The sequence below is a fragment of the Grampus griseus genome, assembly GCF_964374135.1.
Source record: "Grampus griseus genome assembly, chromosome: 16".
NCBI lineage: Eukaryota > Metazoa > Chordata > Mammalia > Artiodactyla > Delphinidae > Grampus > Grampus griseus.
The window spans coordinates 2,469,725-2,488,890 of record NC_139010.1 but is presented as its reverse complement, the minus strand read 5'-3'; the positions used below and the strand labels follow the sequence as shown (position 1 = coordinate 2,488,890).

Genomic DNA, 19,166 nt, shown 5'->3' with positions numbered 1-19,166 from the left:
TTAAGTAGTGTATTGTTTAGCCTCCATGTGTTTGTATTTTTTATAGATTTTTTCCTGTAATTGATATCTAGTCTCATAGCATTGTGGTCAGAAAAGATACTTGATACGATTTCAATATTCTTAAATTTGCCAAGGCTTGATTTGTGCCCCAAGATATGATCTGTCCTGTAGAATGTTCATGAGCACCTGAGAAGAAAGTGTATTCTGTTGTTTTTGGATGTAATATCCTATAAATATCAATTCAGTCCATCGTGTTTAATGTATCATTTAAAGCTTATGTGTCCTTATTTATTTTCATTTTGGATGATCTGTCAATTGGTGAAAGTGCGGTGTTATAGTCCCCTACTCTGATTGTGTTACTGTTGATTTCCCCTTTTATGGCTGTTAGCATTTGCCTCATGTATTGAGGTGATCGTATGTTGGGTGCATAAATATTCACAACTGTTATATCTTCTTCTTGGATTGATGCCTTGATCATTACGTAGTGTCCTTTTTGTCTCTTGTAATAGTCTTTTTTTAAAAGTCTATTTGGTCTGATATGAGAATTGGTAATCCAGCTTTCTTTTTATTTCCATTTGTATGCAATATCTTTTTCAATCCCCTCACTTTCAGTCTGTATGTGTCCCTAGGTCTGAAGTAGGTCTCTTGTAGACAGCATATATATGGGTCTTGCTTTTGTCTTTATTCAGCCAGTCTGTCTTTTGGTGGGAGCATTTAATCTATTTACATTTAAGGTAATTATCGATATGTGTGTTTCTATTCCCATTTTCTTAATTGTTTTGGGGTTGTTATTGTAGGTCTTTTTCTTCTCTTGTGTTTCTTGCCTAGAGAAGTTCCTTTAGCATTTGTTGTAAAGCTGGTTTGGTGGTGCTGAACTCTCTCAGCTTTTGCTTGTCTGTAAAGGTTTAAATTTCTCCATCAAATCTGAGTGAGATCCTTGGTGGGTAGAGTAATCTTGGTTGAAGGGTTTTCTCCTTCATCACTTTAAATATGTCCTGCCACTCCCTTCTGGCTTTCAGAGTTTCTGCTGAAAGATCAGCTGTTACTCTTATGAGGATTCTCTTATGTGTTATTTGTTGTTTTTTCCTTGCTGCCTTTAATATGTTTTCTTTGTATTTAATTTTTGATAGTTTGATTAACATGTGTCTTGGAGTGTTTCTCCTTGGATTTATCCTGTTTGGAACTCTCTCTGATTCCTGGACTGATTAACTATGTACTTTCCCATATTAGGGAAGTTTTCCACTATAATCTCTTCAAATATTTTCTCAGTTCCTTTCATTTTCTCTTCTTCTTCTGGGACCCCTATAATTTGAATGTTGGTGCATTCAGTGTTTTCTCAGAGGTCTCTGCGACTGTCCTCATTACTTTTCTTTTTTTTCCCTTTATTCTGCTCTGCAGTAGTCATTTCTACTATTTTATCTTCCAGGTCAGTTATCCGTTCTTCTGCCTCAGTTATTCTGCTATTGATCCCTTCCAGAGAATTTTTAATTTCATTTATTGTGTTGTTCATCACTTTGTTTGCTCTTTAGTTTTTGTAGGTCCTTGTTAAACATTTCTTGTATTTTCTCCATTCTATTTTGAAGATTTTGGATCACCTTTACTATCATTATTCTGAATTCTTTTTCAGGTACACTGCCTATTTCCTTTCCTTTTGTTAGGTCTGGTGGGTTTTTACCTTGCTCCTTCATCTGCTGTGTGTTTCTCTGTCTTCTCGTTTTGCTTAACTTACTGTGTTTGGGGTCTCCTTATCACAGTCTGCAGGTTTGTAGTTCCCGTTGTTTTCGGTGTCTGCCCCCAGTGGCTAAGGTTGGTTCAGTGGTTTGTGTAGGCTTCTTGGTGGAGGGGACTAGTGCCTGTGTTGTGGTGGATGAGGCTAGATCTTGTCTTTCTGCTCAGTAGGTCCATGTCTTGTGGTGTGTTTTGGGGTGTCTGTGCCCTTATTATGATTTTAGGCAGCCTCTCTGCTAATGGGTGGGTTTGTGTTACTGTCTTGCTAGTTGTTTGGCATAGGGTGTCCAGCATTGGAGCTTGCTGGTTGTTGAATGGAGCTGGGTCTTGGCGTTGAGATGGAGATCCCTGGGAGCTTTACCCCATTTGGTATTACGTGGAGCTGGGAGGTCTCTTGTGGACCAGTGTCCTGAACTTGGCTCTTCCACCTCTGAGGCACAGCCCGGATGCCTGGCTGGAACACCAAGAGCCTTTCATCCACGCGGCTCTGAATAAAAGGTAGAAGAAGGAAAGAAAAGAAAGAAAAAGAACGAAAGAAAGTAAGAGAGAGAGAGAGAGGGAGAAGATAAAGTTATGAAAGTAAAAATAATTATTAAAAAAAATTTAAAGTAATAAAAAAAACGGAAAGAGAGAAGAGAGCGACCAAAGCAAAAAACAAATCCACCAATGATAACAAGTGCTAAAAAGCATAAAAAAAAAAAAAAAAAGGACAGAGAGGAACCTAGGACAAATGGTAAGAGTAAAGCTATACAGACAAAATCACACACAGAAGCATACACATACACACTCAGAAAAAAAGAAAAAGGGAAAAACAAATATTTCCTTGCTCCCAAAGTCCACCTCCTCAATATGGGATAATTCATTGTCTATTCAGGTATTCTACAGATGCAGGTACATCAAGTTGATTGTGGAGCTTTAATCCGCTGCTCCTGAGGCTGCTGGGAGAAATTTCCCTTTCTCTTCTTTGTTCGCACAGCTCCCGGGGTTCAGCTTTGGATTTGGCCCCACCTCTGCGTGTAGGTCGCCTGAGGGCGTCTCTTCTTCACACAGACAGGACGAGGTTAAAGGAGCAGCTGCTTCGGGGGCTCTGGCTCACTCAGTCCAGGGGTAGGGAGGGGTACAGATGTGGGCGAGCCTGTGGAGGCAGAGGCTGGCATGACGTTGTACCAGCCTGAGCCGCGCCGTGCGTTCTCCTGTGGATGTTGTTCCTGGATCACGGGACCCTGGCAGTGGCGGGCTGCACAGGCTCCCGGGAGGTGGGGTGTGGCTAGTGACCTGTACTTGCACACAGGCTTCTTGGTGGCGGCAGTAGCAGCCTTAGCGTCTCATGCCCGTCTCGGGTCCGCGCTGTTAGCTGCGGCTCGCGCCCGTCTCTGGAACTCCTTTAAGCGGCGCTCTTAATCCCCTCTTCTCGTGCACCAGGAAACAAAGGGGAAAGAAAAAGTCTCTTGCCTCTTCGGCAGCTCCAAACCTTTTCCAAGACTCCCTGCCAGCTGGTTGTCGCACACTAGCCCCCCTCAGGCTGTGTTCACGCCGGCAACCCCAGTCCTCTCCCTGGGATCTGACAGAAGCCCGAACCTCAGCTCCTGGCCCCGCCCGCCCCGGCGGGTGAGCAGAGAAGCCTCTCGGGCTGGTGAGTGCCGGTCGGCACCGATCCTCTGTGTGGGAATCTCCGCTCTGCCCTCTGCATCCCTGTTGCTGACGTCTTCTCCGTGGCTCCGAAGCTTTCTCCCTCCGCCTCCCACAGTCTCCGCCCGCGAAGGGGCTTCCTAGTGTGTGGAAACCTTTCCTCGTTCACGGCTCCTTCCCACTGGTGCAGGTCCCATCCCTATCCTTTTGTCTCTGTTTTTTCTTTTTTCTTTTGCCCTACCCAGGTACGTGGGGAGTTTCTTGGCTTTTGGGAGGTCTGAGGTCTTCTGCCTGCATTCAGTAGGTGTTCTGTAGGAGTTGTTCCACATGTAGATGTATTTCTGATGTATTTGTGGGTAGGAAGGTGATTTCCACGTCTTACTCTTCCGCCATCTTGAAGCTCCTCCCCTGTTGGCCTATTTTAAATGCTTTTTTAGGTATCCTACAGTTAGCAATTGTCATGAACAAACTAGAAGGCTGCCATCCCCATTTGAAATGTCAAAAAAGAAATGATCTGTGTGCTATAAAGAAAGGGAAAATCAATCTTACTTGAAGTAGTAATTTGCATACTTTGGTATGATAAACTTTATCAATAGAAGATTATAAATATGTAGGAAAATGCTGCTAAAAGTAACACTGGCTTTCAAAACTAGTCACAAAGCCCTCTGTGCCATTAGAAATTAACTGAAAATAATTTTTATGTCTCTGAAAAAATAGGTCAGAGAATGAAATAATTAGCAATTGGAAGTTTGCATGGTTTATAGGAAATAACTTTATTCATATGTCATGTTCCATTTTTACTTGAAAACCTGAACATCACTTTAGGAATTTCAAGAGCTTGAGATCCAGCGTTTTCAAAGAACATTTATTTAGTCCCTACTAACTTTTGGGGGCACTATGCTAAATATTTTATGTATGTTAACAGATTAATCTATTTATCTAAGATTACAAAGCTAATTTCAGTGGCAGAATCACAAATAGAACACAGATCTCTGGAATCTAATTTTAGGGTGTTTTAAATTTCATATGTCATTTACTTGATGGTTTTAAAATAGTCCAGAAATTTTCTTTCTTTTTCAGTCTTAATCTCTATATTTTACAAAAGAAAAAAAAAGACACACAGGCAGTTGGGAGAATGTCCTTCCTGAAAATGGTAATCATTGTGGTGCTTTGTTATTTTCCCTTAAAGAAACTTTCTGTGGTTCTAGAATTACTTACGGAAGCCAACCATTTTCATGCTAAGCAGCCCAGAGCAGGCTTTGTAAGAAAATATATTAACATTGGAGACTTTTCAAAGTGAAGTCATGGAACATGTATTCTGTTTCTTAATATAACTAATGATTGACCTGTAGACTTATGTAAACACTCTAAAGAACAAAAGGGGAAAGGGGGAAAAATCTCTGCTGCCAGCTCCAAGTATCCCTGTTAAATTCAGACAGTCACGGATGTAGAAAACAAACTTGTTTACCAGGGGGTAAGGGAGGGAGGGATAAACTGGGAGATTGGGGTTGACATATACACACTATTATATATATAATAAATAACTAATAAGGACCTACTGTACAGCACAGGGAACTCTACTCAATACTCCATAATGACCCACATGGGAAAAGAATCTAGAAAACAGTGGATACGTATATGTGTATAACTGACTCACTTTGCTGTACAGCAGAAACTAACACAACATTGTAAGTCAACTATACTCCAATAAAAATTTAAAAAAATATATTGGCACAGTCCTGCAGAGAGGGGCCAACAACACTCCACAGTGGCTGTGCAGACGTTGTGCAGGCCTTCAGACATACAGTAACCAGCCCATGCTGATGACTGTTTAAGTCCTGATGGAGACACTGACAGTTCCAAGGGACCAGGGGTTTGCTTCCATTCACAGCTCCAATTTTTAGAATCAGTTTGCTCTGCTCCTCTTTGTCTTCTAATTTCTCCAAATGGCCGTGAGTGTGACCCAAAGGGGAATGGTTATGAAAAGACAACTTCTTTCACTAGCTCCAGGGTCTTTTTCATTTATTTTTAAACTTTTTGTCCAGTAGCTCAGTGATTTTCAAACTGATCATTACTGAAGCATGAAATCAACTTAGTGGCTACATTTTGAGATCTAATGGAATAGGCTAAAAATATTAACATGGTGAGAAGTAGGAGTATTTTTGAAGCTTTCAATGTCAAATACATGTGTATGAACTAATACGTAAATTCCTAGAATGCTTACTGGTCAAAAAATGTGAAGGTCACTGCCATACGTATATTATATGATGGGAGTTTCTGTGTTATTTTAAATAATTTTTAAATAATGGTGTAATCTCTTTCCCAAATTTGATCTTTGGGTTTGTGTCTGGCTACCGTTCTTTATTTTTAGACAAATCTAATAGCAAATAAATGCATGCACTGTCATCTCATCACTTGGAATTAGTAGAAAGCGTTAGTATTTTATCTTACATCTGCATGGAAGTAATCTCTGGATCTGGTCACTTGTGACCTGGTGTGGAGAGCACTGGTGAAGAAGGTCACAAACCATTTTTATTTAGGTTTTTTTACTTGGTTTTTGTACCTTTGCTTGAGAGAGTTATTTTCAGCCAATTATTGACATTTAAATACTTGACAAACAAATTTGATGTGAATATCAAGTTTTCTAGTGTCTTATTTTCTCAGATTAATGTGACTGATCTAAAGAAATTACTTAGAAAGTAGTATTAGCTTAATGAAAATTAAACATAACCTATTCAATCATATCTCTTCATAGATTTAAAATAAACTTCTGCCTGGAGTACCTTAGTGTTAATAATGTGTTAAAATATATTTCATATTATTTGGATCTGTTTTGTTTGAGGTGGTTATAACCATTTATCATTTATCTCATCTTGTTTTCTTTTCTTGCATTTTCAGCTAAAATTGACCAAGAAGCGGAGGAGAACTCACTGACAGAGACTCATAAATGGTGAGCAATTGTTTTCTTTCAGCGTTTGTTCTCAGAGTTGACTTAGAAAGTGCTTAGCGTGCTTCAGTTCAAGGAGTCAATCATAAGCTCAATTTTTATTCTCAAGCATAAAAGAGAAAGAAACTAATTCAATATGCACTTTGATGACACATTGGATTTCTGGCTTTTATTTTATAACTCTGGTTGACATATAAATCTGTTAAGTATCCAATTATTGTGACTAGCTTAGCACCTTCTCTGTAGAATAGGATTTAGCGTTGTAGAAATTTAAGAGAACCTATCTTAAGAAAAAAGGATGAAGGGTTTGGTTATAGGACACTATTGAGTTTCCACAGCTGGGCCGGCACCCTGAGTTCCCCTTACATAACCCTTACTTCCAGAATGGAGGTTTGCAATCATGGGTGAGCATAGAAAAGTATCTCAGAAATCTCTGCTTCTCTGCATCAATCTTCTCCACTTCTTCCTCTCTGTGCTAGTCAGATTTCTCCAGAAAACAGAGCCCATAGGTGTGTGTGTGTGTGTGTGTGTGTGTGTGTGTGTGTGTGTGGTGTGTGTGTGTGTGTGGTGTTTGTGTGTGTCTGTGTGGTGTTTGTGTGTGTCTGTGTGGGGGGGGTGTGGGTGTGGGTGTGTGTGTGTGTGTGGCGTGGGGGGGTGTGTGTCTCTGTGTGTGTGGTGTGGGGGGGGGTGTGCACACCTACAGATAGAGATTGATTTTAAGGAATTGGCTCAAAACAGGCGGGAAATTCTGCATGTTGTTGATGTTACAATCTTGAGTCGGAAAGCATTCTGGAGACAGAATTCCTTCCTATTTGGGTAACCAGTCTTTTTTTCTTAATTCCCTCAACTAGATTGGATGAGGCCCATCCTCATTATGGAGGGTCATCTGCTTTTCTCAAAGTCTACTGATTTAAACGTTAATCACATCTAAAAAATACCTTTACAACAACATCTACACTGGTGTTTGACCCCAGACCAGTTACCACAGCCCAACCAAGCTGACACGTCAAATTAACCATCACAGTCTCTAAAGAAATTTGATTACTCTTGGGAAAATGTTGATAAAAGAGGTTCTTTGCTATTACTTTATGAGGCAAGATCCCGTATGTCTGTGAACAGATATCACATACTTAATAGTTGTATTGCAGGCAAATTGGTAAAACAGAATTGGCCAGTTTCTATCAAAGCAAAAACCGAGGTGAAGACCTTAAATTATAACAAGCAGGAATTTCAATTAATTTTATGAAAGGAATTCTGGCTAAGGACAAATCTGTTAATAAAAGAGTCATCTTTATAATTTAGATAATTAACTCTGAAATATAAAAATAAAAGTAAGAATTATGGATCCTGTGAAACATTCCTAAAAGAACTAAGTCTCTGTACCATTTCTGTAGCAATGCTGCATGACCTGGACAGCAGTCAGTAGTAATTCTCTGCAGGAGGCGGTGTGGCCCTGGCCTTTCGTGTGTGATGGCTGTGCCTTGGGGTCCAAACCCTAACCCCGGGACAGCAGTTACTACTTGGCGAGGTAGAGGTGTCAGGGAAGAAGACGTTATCCTCTACCCTTCTAGGTTCTTCTGGCTGGTCTAAGAATTAAACTGACATGAGGGAGATTAACAGGAGAAAATCACAGAAAAGTTTAATAACAAGTATACGTGGGAGAGACCCAGGAAAACTTAAATACCACCTTCAGCTAAGGACAAAAGAGGATGTTGTGGTGGTACTGGTATAGGACTTCAGAGGGGAGGAAGGCAATTCACAAGGAGACAGAAAAGCAGACGCTTGCTTAAACCAGTGTTTGCTGGGCCAGCAGAGACGACAGGCACAGAGTGGACTGATGTGCAGGCCCTGCCAAGAGCCGCCCCCGCACCCCCATATTCTTGCAGATACCTCTGCTGAAAGCTCTATTCCAGGAGCAAACCCTCTATCTAAGTTCTTTAGGCATTTAGGGGCAAGGTCAGAATTTCTTCCTGAGTCTTTTGGTCCTTGATTATTTTCAGCTGGAAATAATCCAAATGCCCAAGAGACATTCTGGGGTGGCCCCTGCAGAATTAAGTCAGATAGTGTTTGCCAGATGCTGAGCACTTAGTAAGTGACTAATATGTTAATTGCTATGTTATTTTCACATTATTATCATAATCAGATTACAAAATGTTGGGTGGTGGAAGCAGAAAGCAGAGTCAGATTTCAGAATCAGGCATGTGTTTATGTGTGCGTTCTATGTTCCTCACTGTTTCTGCTGAATCTGGGATTGGGCCGCCTGGAAGCATTATTAGAGCATAGATTTTGGTGTCAGATCTGTGTATCTGCACCTGCTCCAAACTGCTGGAGCTGTGGCTCCAAGGATTTACCATAACTTTTGAATCCGTGTCCTTATCTGTGAAATAAACAATACACACATGGTGAGTGTGTAGAGATCAGCTCAGAATAATTAAATTTTCCAAGTTAAATATATGTGTAGGAACCTGCCTCCTATGGGTTTTTCAAAATCCCCTTCTTTTGGACTCACCCAAACACTTAAGCTTAGGAGACTGATTTCCAGAGTGAACTCTCTTCCCAACTAACAACAATTTCACTGGAGAAAAGGATATAAAACAATCACTTAACATTTCTAAAACACGTTCTAACAGCCTCCAGCAAATGGGAAATCATTCATTCAAGGAAATCTGCTACATCTTGGTGAGAACAGCGGGTGGTGGCATCTGAGCCACGGCCGTGGATGCCCCTCGGGCCTCCGAGCAGGCTGTCCTCCCCGGGCTGGGCCCAGCCCTCTAGCCGCTGTGTGCTGAGAAGTCCTGCTCTAGGCAAGCGTGTGCAGAGGATGGGGCTCCCTGCCTCAATGCACCCCCGGCTGAGGGGGTGAGGCCCTCCCTTCTCCGGAAAGGGGGCTCCTGCTGGGAGGCTTGGGGTCCCCGCTGGGGCACATAGGCCAGCGCCCTCCTCTGGCTTCAGCTCCCGTGCGGAGCCCAGAGATCCTGTCCACAACATTGCAGCTCCGTCTGAGGGGACCGACTCTATTGGAACGAAGGAGAATTCCGTGCAGGACGCCTCGTGGAAAGCAGTGGAGGTCTCGGTGGAGGACAATTAGGAGGACCCACAGCTCCGGGATGCAGACAGTGACCACAGGGTGGCCTAGCGAGCAGGCAGCCAAGAAGGAGCCTCCGGGGGCTGGGCAGGGTGGGCGAGGCCACCCTCACTCACGGGCCATCAGACCAGGGTGTGGAGAGGACTCGACAACCTTCCCCAAGCTGTGTCCAGATCCATCAGCAGATGCAGGAAGCCCCCTGGCCGGGGGCTCCCGCACAACTTCTGACCAGCCACGGGCTGCACAGTGCGCTGCTCTGACCCAGGGCCAACTCCTAGGAAGCCAGGCTTAAAACTCAGATCAGACGCCTGTCTGCAGTCTGTCTAGTAGCCACAGAAGAAGCACACCTCGTCTGCTGAGGTCATGCTGCTCCCAGAACCATGGGGACCAGCAGTGGATGCCCTCCCTCCTGCCGCTCTGAGGTCTGCCACTCGGGCAGGCTGGGGGGCTTGTCCCAAGTTCCAGAGTCTCAGGTCTCCTTCCCAGGGGTGAGGCCCACTCCCACGCCCCACGCTAGGCCACCAAATGCTCTCTCCACCTACATAAATTTTGGAACCCAAAGCCTTGGACTTTGGACTTCCTCTTTGTGCTCTCTTTGTGAAAAAATACTTCTACCCACCCCTCACCCCCAGCCCCACCTCCCAAAAATTTTTTAAGGGAAGCACACACACTCTCACTCTTTATTTGATCTCTAGATATTTGAGCTGCCTCAGCAAGGCCCTGAGAGGGGAGACCAGGCTCGCATATCTTCTCAGCCTTCCACCCCTTCTTTTATTTTTACTTTATTGGAGGTTATTCTCTTCGGTGTGCCATACTATTAAGTCAGCTGAAATCCATTTGGGGGTAAGATGGTATTTAAGCCTTCTACCTGGTCTGTGTATTTAAGTCCCTGCTGTTAACCAAAATTTCAGAACAGAGACCTGATTGAAATAAAAAGATGTTTATTTGGGGTTTGTTAGGACTGCAGCCTGGGAGACACAGATTCAAGAATTTGAATTGTGTTCCACCGGACTACAAAATGGGGGAAGTTTATAAAGGCAGAAAACCTGCAAGGTTACATAAATTGTCAAGAATTAGAATTGGAGCTGGCGAGAAGTAAGGGTGCTTGTTAACTAAGGACACGTGGGATCTGAAATGGTTGCGTAGTTACAAGGGGAGAGCTTGAGACCTTAAGGGTGCAGCTGGCAAGTGCTGTTCTGAATACGGCTGGTGGTGTCCTTGGACCTGGTGCAGTTCATAGAAAGTTCAGGTTCTCAGTAGGGCAGAGACCTGTCTGAGACCTGGTCCTCAGTAGCCACCTGACTCCATTTCATGAACCTCAACTGTCATCCCTCCAATCGTGATTTCAGTTTGTCATCACAGCAGAGCTGGCCTTCCTCATTCTCCTGCCTCTGTTGGCCCTTCATTGGGGCAGTGATGTTATTACAACTGAAAACTATTACTTTTACTTTGCACCTCACAAGATACCAAGTGACAAATTGGTGGCAGATGTTTGTGCTTTAGTTTCTAGAATGGGTTGAGAGTCATTTACAGATAATTGTGATAGCTGTGCTGAACTATAAATGTCCTGGGGATATTTTTGATACCAAAACAGAAGTTCCCCAATGGTGTTGAGGCCATTTAGTGTTGCGTATTTCCACCAAGGTCGCTGTGAAAGAAGGTGGCCAGTGTGGTGGCTGAACCCTGATGGTCCACCCCAAATGGCACCTGGAAAACCACGCCAAGTGTGGTTGGAAGCCTGGCTTACTCAGCCACCCCCCACCATCCATCAGGTTGTCGGAATGGAATACCTTGCTTTTTACAATATGCAGAGTTTCCTCAGGTGTGGATAGTAAGAGGTCTTACTAGAAAAGCATATTTGTGTGAAAATCTGCTGTAAACTGCACAAACTCGTTATTGGCTTGCTTTGAAGGGAATTTTATACTGATTTGTCTTTATGTTTGAGTACTTGGAAAACAAAAAGTCTTGACTTTTAGTCATTTTAAAATGGATAGTGAACTCTTATCAAGAAATTAATTAGGATTCTTTTCTATGGTGGAATATTATGTGTTTTTCAGGTCATTTTATGATTTCCTAACTAAAGAAAAATATTCAAAAGAAACAATGGTTAGTAAACTTTTAAAGCAAATCCGATCTTTTTTATATTCCATTTGATAGCACAGTAGTTTTATGTGCTAACTTGTCTGTCTATTCATGCAATCTTGCTATTAATCTGAGAAGTGGGACTTTAAGTTACTATTTCACATGAACAAAAATATGTAAATTTTAGATAAATAGTTTGACCAAACTCTTCAGTTCTCCCAGAAAGTAAGGCGACTGAGCAGATGAGTCTTGAACCACACACCCCAAACCCAAATGAACATCGGACAAGCGTGTTCTCATCTTCAGATGATTTCCTGGGTGAGCCAGATGAATGTCTTACAGGGTGGGCTTCACCAGAAACCTGTCTGTCAGCTGCATCGCCACTGAATGTGCTTATTTCAGGCTCTGCTTTTATTTTCTTTTTAATTAGCATCATAGCTTTCTTCAATTGTGGGAAAGTATCACCAGACCAAATATGATAGTTTTTATTTTCCCACAGAATTAGTCAGTGTCTGTATCAGCTCACAGGCAGAAAATGTAACAATTCCAGATTTGTCTAATAAATGGCCATTCCTTTATATCTAAATTTAAAGAATAATGAGACTGGGAGTTATAAAATTGACTTCTCACACTCAGCGGTTCTTATTTATAAATTATGGCTAACTTCAAAATTTTCTTAGAAGTTCTTCTTTGTTTTTTTTTATTCTATAGGTACAAACCATATTTTATGGTGAAAATGATTTTGAAATAGAAAAAGAGCAGATTTTCTTTTTCTTTTTTAATTGAAGTATAGGATTTACAGTGTTGTGTTAGTTTCAGGTGTACAGCAAGTTGATTCAGTTATACATACCTATATATTTTTTCAGATTCTTTTACCTTATACGTTGTTACAAAGTGTTGAGTATAGTTCCCTGTGCTATACAGTAGGTCCTTGTTTTTTTAATCTATTTTATATATAGTAGTGTGTATATGTTAATTCCAAACTCCTAATTTATCTCTCCCCCTTACTTTCCCCTTTGGTAACTATAAGTTTGTTTTCTATGTCTGTGGGTCTATTTTTGTTTTAAATATAAGTTCATTTGTAGCGTTTTATTAGATTCCACATATAAGTGATATCATATTATATTTGTCTTTCTCTGTCTGGCTTGTGTCACTTAGTATGATAATCTCTAGGTCCATCTCTGTTGCTGCAAATGGCATTATTTCATTCTTTTTTATGGCTGAGTAATAGTCCATCATATATATGTACCACATCTTCTTTATTCATTCATCCATCAATGGACGTTTAGGTTGCTTCCATCACCTGACTATTGTAAACATTGCTGCGATGAACACTGAGGTGCATATATCTTTTCAAATTATGGTTTTCTCTGTATATATGCCCAGGAGTGGGATTGCAGGATCATATAGTAGCTCTATTTTTAGTTTTTTAAGGAACCCCTGTACTATTTTCTATAGTGACTGCACCAATTTACGTTCCCATCAAGAGTGTAGGAGGGTTCCCTTTTCTCCACACCGTGTCCAACATTTGCTGTTTGTAGATTTTCTGATGATGGCCATTCTGACCAGTGTGAGGTGGTACCTCATTGTAGTTTTGATTTGCATTTCTCTAATAATTAGAGATGAGGAGTATCTTTTCATGTGCCTTTTGGCCACCTTTATGTCATCTTTAAGGAAATATCTATTTAGATCTTCTGCCCATTTTTTGATTGGGTTCTTTGTTTTTTTGATATTGAGCTGTATGAGCTGTTTGTATATTTTGGAGATTAATTCCTTGTCAGTGTATCATTTGCAAATATTTTATACCATTCTGTAGACTGTCTTTTTGTTTTGTTTATCATTTCCTTTGCTGTGCAAAAGTTTTTAAGTTTAATTAGGTCCCACTTGTTTATTTTTGCTTTTATTTCCTTTGCTTTAGGAGGCAGATCCAAAAAGATATTGCCGCAGTTTATGTCAAAGAGTGGTCTGCCTGTGTTTTCCTCTAGGAGTATAATGGTTTCTGGTATTACATTTAGGCCTTTAATTGATATTGAGTTTATTTTTGTGTGTGGTGTAAGAGAATGTTGTAATTTCATTCTTTTACATGTAGCTGTCCAGTTTTCTCAGCACCACTTATTTAAGAGACTATCTTTTCTCCATAGTATATTCTTGCCTCCTTTGTCATAGATTAATTGACCATAAGCACATGGGCTTATTTCTGGGCTCTCTATTCTGTCCCATTGATGTACGTGTCTGTTTTGTGCCAGTACCATGCTGTTTAGATTACCATAGCTTTGTAGTATTGTCTGAAGTCAGGGTGTCTGATTCCTCCAGCTCCATTTTTCTTTCTCAAGATTGCTTTGGCTACTTGGAGTCTTTGTGTTCCCATACAAATTTAAAAATTTTTTGTTCTAGTTCTGAGAAAAATATCCTTGGTAATTTGATAGGGATTGCATTGATAGGTTTGTGTTTATCTGGCTTAGTCTGGCATACCAGGCAGGCTGCAGCCTGGTATTAAAACTGAAGTGATAGGGAATATCTTTGTAAAACTCCCAAACAATTACATCATTCTATTAACAATATTGATAAAGTAAAGCAAAGTTGCAGTTTGTATTTTCCAATTTAGATTTTTTTGTTAACTACTTGACATCCTGCCAGGAGGGTCACCATTTGGAGGCCTACAGGAGGAAGGCTTCCAGGGGAAATTGGAGAAAACTCGCTCACACCTTCCACTCTCAGGCCTTGGTGTGCATTTTAGGTACAGCACTTTTCTTTGGACAAAGGGGTTTTCTTCTGTGGCTACATTATTCAACTTTTTATAAAACCAGTGACTTTCAACAGTGTGGTGCCCTCTGACACCTTGTGCAGATTTGCTGGCCTTTGTCAGTTATAAAAAACATTCTGAAGTGGTAGTCTCTACTAAATTTTTTTATGTTTTAGCTTTTATGCATTCTGAATAGAACGACTTCAGAGAAGTCGTTCAGTCGTTCAGACTGAACGTTCAGTCGTTCAGAGAAGTCTCTGCTTTAGAGAATTTGGTATGTTTCCTTTCAGTTTTGGTTTGTAATTATAAAGGGGGAAAATGCATCAAATAATTTCTGCCCTTTTGCAAAGTTTTGTTTTAAAAATGGAAAATTTCCTGTTGTATAGGGTTGATAAAATCTTCCCCACTCCAATATTTTAAAATATATTTGGGCCTAGTCTAGGCTAAAGTGTTTCCAGAAGCTAAGTTCTCCAACCTAAAAGAGGTTAGAACTCCTAAAGTTTTTTCCTGTGTAAGCAAGAAGAAGAGGAGTGAAGTCGCCACATTTTTATTAAAGATTCTAATCCCTGTGTTCTTGCAGGGTGTGGGGAGGATGAAGACCCAAGAGAGTACACACTGTTTTGCCCACTGTTTTGTACTTTAGAGAATAGAAAGTAGTAGAAAAGCTAAGGGGTAATAATTTAAGATAACAGGTGTATTTAACCATATCATGATTCAAATCTATTAGGGTTGTACATTTTGAGAAACTATGCTTCTAGCACAGTAGATGTTCTAGGAAAAAAAAAACAGTTGAATAAAAGTAGTTACTTTCTGATTGAAGGAAAAGATTTTTCTGGGTAGAATGAAACTAAGAGAAAAATGAAACAGTTATACGTGACTTTATCTGTAGACATATTTCATAAGGCAAATTAGAAATCTTCTTTAGAAGATTGTCGTTAGAGGGGAAAATTTGGTTACAATTTACAGAGAACCACCTTAAATTAAGTAAAACCCCCAAAGGATTTCTCAGAGGGCTCCAGAATCCAAGGTAAAGGGAAATAGCCTCAGGGGGATGGGAACCAGGCAGGGGTGAGCACAGGGCCCAGTCCCTGACCAGGTTAGAGTGGAGTGGTTAGCAAATCCTGGTTTTTTTAAAGTTATCTGATTTGGGGAAATTTATTGAAACTCTGTACCTCCATTTCTTCATTTCTAAAATGAGAAGAATAATAGAATAGTGCCTGGCACAATGTAATTACCTGATATTCTTCTCACTTCATGATGTTTACCATGTGGACCTGCCACTAATGACCCAAGTCTGAATTTTCTCTGTAGCTATCATTGCAGATTCTCAAAAGGGTGGATCTGATTGACTTCCAGACAGGTGGCATGGGCTCGAGAAGTCCAGCTCGGGCTATGAGCGCAGCAAGTCTTCTAAAGCTAAGAAACAATGGCACTTTGACTTGGGGGTGTGGGTAGTGTACCAATAAGGGTTAAAAAGAGATAATTTTGTGACTAGTGAATGACCTTTTAATAGGTTGACTTTTTCTTTGTGGGAACTTTTATATCATAAAGCACATCATCTCACTTTGTGGCTACAGTTGCATACACCAAATGTGAGTAAACTTATACGAAAAGCAGCATGAAGAATTGTTTTGCGTGGTTTGCTCACCATTTGTCCTGAGGGGCAACATAGTTATGGGCTCAGACCAGTGGAATTTATAGCTGCATTTACCATGCAAACTTTGCATCAGAGTCGGAGGGAAAACACTGCATAGATTCTGGCCCCACTGAAGTGCGTCTGCAGGAAGCATCCAGGAGGAAGATAGCAACACTCCTAGGCCAACCGCAGGCTCATCTGTCTTTATGATCTCGGTTTTCTTCATTTGTGTGGGTGGTCAAAGCTGTCAAGTAGATACTGTATTTAACACAGTAGCTAAACATGCAGTCAATATACAACACACACAGCTTCTTCCCCAGAGAGTATGCAATATTTTACTTTTCAAACAGCACTTTCTTTCAAAGGTCCAAGGTTTTCCCAGGTCCTCTCCTCCCCGCTCCTTCCCCAAGCAATATCAGCGCACCCAGGTAAGACCACACGCCCTGCTCCTGGCCACAGAGACTCCTAAGGAGAAACAGTAGCATATTTGCAATGAAAATACATTTTAATCCCTCTGGTAATACTGTGGTGTGGAAATTTGCATCTATACTGATTTTTGAAGGAGTAAGAGTATTATTGGCACATCAGTCCCTAGATTATCATGAATGATGCAGGTTGCTTCCCGAAAGTTGCCTAACCTTAGTGTGTATTCTTTAACCCACTAAAACATTTCCCCAAGTGACTGGGGATTATTTTTAAAGTTATGAAAATATATCCTCATAAAATAATTCGTAAAGTCTTTTTGGTTTTGTTTGTAGTCTTTACATTTTTTAGCAATAAAATCATTAGTACTTCTGGGAAAAACATCATGAATTGATGAAAATTCTTTGACTTAATGATATTGAATTCAATTTTTAAAAAATGAGAATATTTGACATTGGTTTTCAAAATTGGTCTAAAAAACCTGTAAGAAAGTAGGCCAGAAGGTTCTTGACTTTGAGTTACTCACCATCAAGAATCCACCAGAAAGAGAGCAAAGAGAGAGAAAAAAGGCAGCAGGAAACTGGAAAATAATTTCCATAAACAGAAAAGAAAGGGAAAACTAGAAATAGGACGTGATAAAGACACTGCACTAAACATAAAGCACATCATCTCACTTTGTGACTACATAAAACGTATTTTTTCTTGTTTTATTCTAGGGTGTGGTGAGTCAATATCTAGTAGAGTGTCTTATCCCATGTTATTTTTTTATGACCTGAAACTTAGACCTCACTCTTTTGAAATTGATTTCATTTCAAGCATTTGGTGACAACTGAAAGCATGGTTGCATATTGGTAACACAGGTACTCTGTAGTCATTTATTTAGAGAACTTGAAATATAGGCCCATTAGCAAATAACCAGAAAATTATTGCTTCTGATATTTCAAAAGACATCACTGGAGCGTCTGAGGATATTCACTTGAAGATCCTCAGATGCTCCAGTGATGTCTTAAGAGAAACAGTGCCTTACAGGTTGACATACATATTTTTAAAATCTGTGTTAAGGACCTTTTAATTCCTGTCCTTACTCATGAATATAAAAATACAAGTCTCATCTTTTTCAAAACTCATGCAGCTTATCTTTCCTTTTTCTCTTTGGTTACATTCCACATGTTCCTGGTTAGATAAGGATAAATAAAGATAATACTTCAAACCTACCAACTTTATCTGAAATATATGTTTTATCAACTCTGCTATTTAAGTGGCTGAGCCATGTTCTCAGATACAGACTATCAGAATTTGGACCTCATGTTAAAAGCAGTATACATTTGCATACGACATTTTACGGTTTCATGCTGTTAAAAGTGCTTTCCTTACACAGTACCTGTAGAAAAATGTGAGGTTCTATTTTAATGGATTATGAGATCTAATTTCCTCATATAAATCTCTGGGGAGAGGGGAGAATCTCTTCCCTAACCTCCCCAATAACTTGCACACACACAGTTATTCAGCATTATAATATTTCTGTAAACTCTGTGAATTATCTTGCATTGTAGCATTTTAATAGAAATGAGCAGATAATAAGGAAAACAAGTAGCAAGAGTTAAAATAGTCATAAATGTCCTATTGCTTTGCTAAATCTGCAGTTGTTAAATATTACTATGTTGATTTAAGACGATGGCATTTTTTTCATAACCTATTATACATTTCAAGGTCAAAATGTACTAGGAATATAAGGGGATGCATATCTAAGTAATTTTTTATGTTAAAACATTTTTTAAAATCAGTAACCACAAATAACTACCCACTCTAGTACTATTTTGATAAAAAATTTTAAAAGAAAACTAAATGTCAAAATCCAGAACTTGGTAGCTTATTTCAAGTATAATGTTTATCATTTGATGCAGAATAAATTTAGTGATATTAATTGTAAGATTTATAGAACAACAAGTGAAGGATGGGACATCATGTCTCCCAGATAATAATTCATAAATTAGAAAAAAAGAGAAGGTTTGCTGCTAGCTATTACACAACATATAAGCATAAGTATAAAAGGGTACTGGCATTTTAAAAATTGTTATTTCTTAATTCCATCCTAAAAAAGACATATTTACATGCCAGCTCAGAAGCAAAACACTGCCTTTAACGTTTTCTGTTTGAAGTTTCTCACTGGCTAAATCTAGGAATCTGAAAAATTGACAGTCAGTGACAGAGCAGCAAAATGAAGGCATTTTGAAATAGTGAACAAGGTGTTAGCATTCAGAAGGGGAAAATCAACCTTAGGATAGTGAGATTCTGCCAGAAGTAGATCTAGATTTCTAGATTTCTGCCTCAGGCCATTAACCAAATAAATTGCAAAAGGATTAAGGAAATAAACATTAAAATTGAAACTTTAACCAGAAGAAAATAATGGGAAATACTCATAGGGTTTAAAATTGGGGGAAGCTTCCCAAGCATGGTAGCCACAGAATATCAATGTTTATTTCTATTTTTGTTACTACTTCTAAGTTATCTATTGTTTGTTGTTGTTCTTCTAAGTAACAAATTGCAGAGGATAGGTAGTCAAGTTAGTTTAGGAAAGTTTTTTTGGCTTGTTCATTATTCTTATATTTTCCAGGCATACGTTGCTTCTCTAGTTCATTCCGCTTTTGATCAATTTTCATTTCTCCAATATAGACGGAGTTGAAAAAGTCAATTAGTACCACCAGACTTGTAACAAAAAGCAGCCACCTCCTGCCCCACCCTTCCTTACACCCATTTACCTTTCTCTTAGCTGTTTCCCCTCGTATTTTCTGCCATATTTCTCAATAATAGCCTTGTACGACTACTTCATTATTTATTTATTTAGCCATTATCTATTAATTTACCATAAAGGTATGTGAAGTTTTAACTCACT

The 19,166-nt window shown here is 39.8% G+C and overlaps 1 protein-coding gene across 1 annotated transcript in view; it reads left to right on the top strand.

Annotated features, from left to right (window-relative positions):
* Positions 1 to 19,166, top strand: part of FMN2 (formin 2) — a gene marked incomplete at its 5' end in the record, with an annotated part of 310,722 nt that overhangs the window by 244,459 nt on the left and 47,097 nt on the right. The window contains one exon of the mRNA XM_082674275.1: positions 6,256 to 6,307. Coding sequence (XP_082530401.1) covers positions 6,256 to 6,307 — 52 coding nt within the window. The remainder of the gene's footprint in view (positions 1 to 6,255; positions 6,308 to 19,166) is intronic.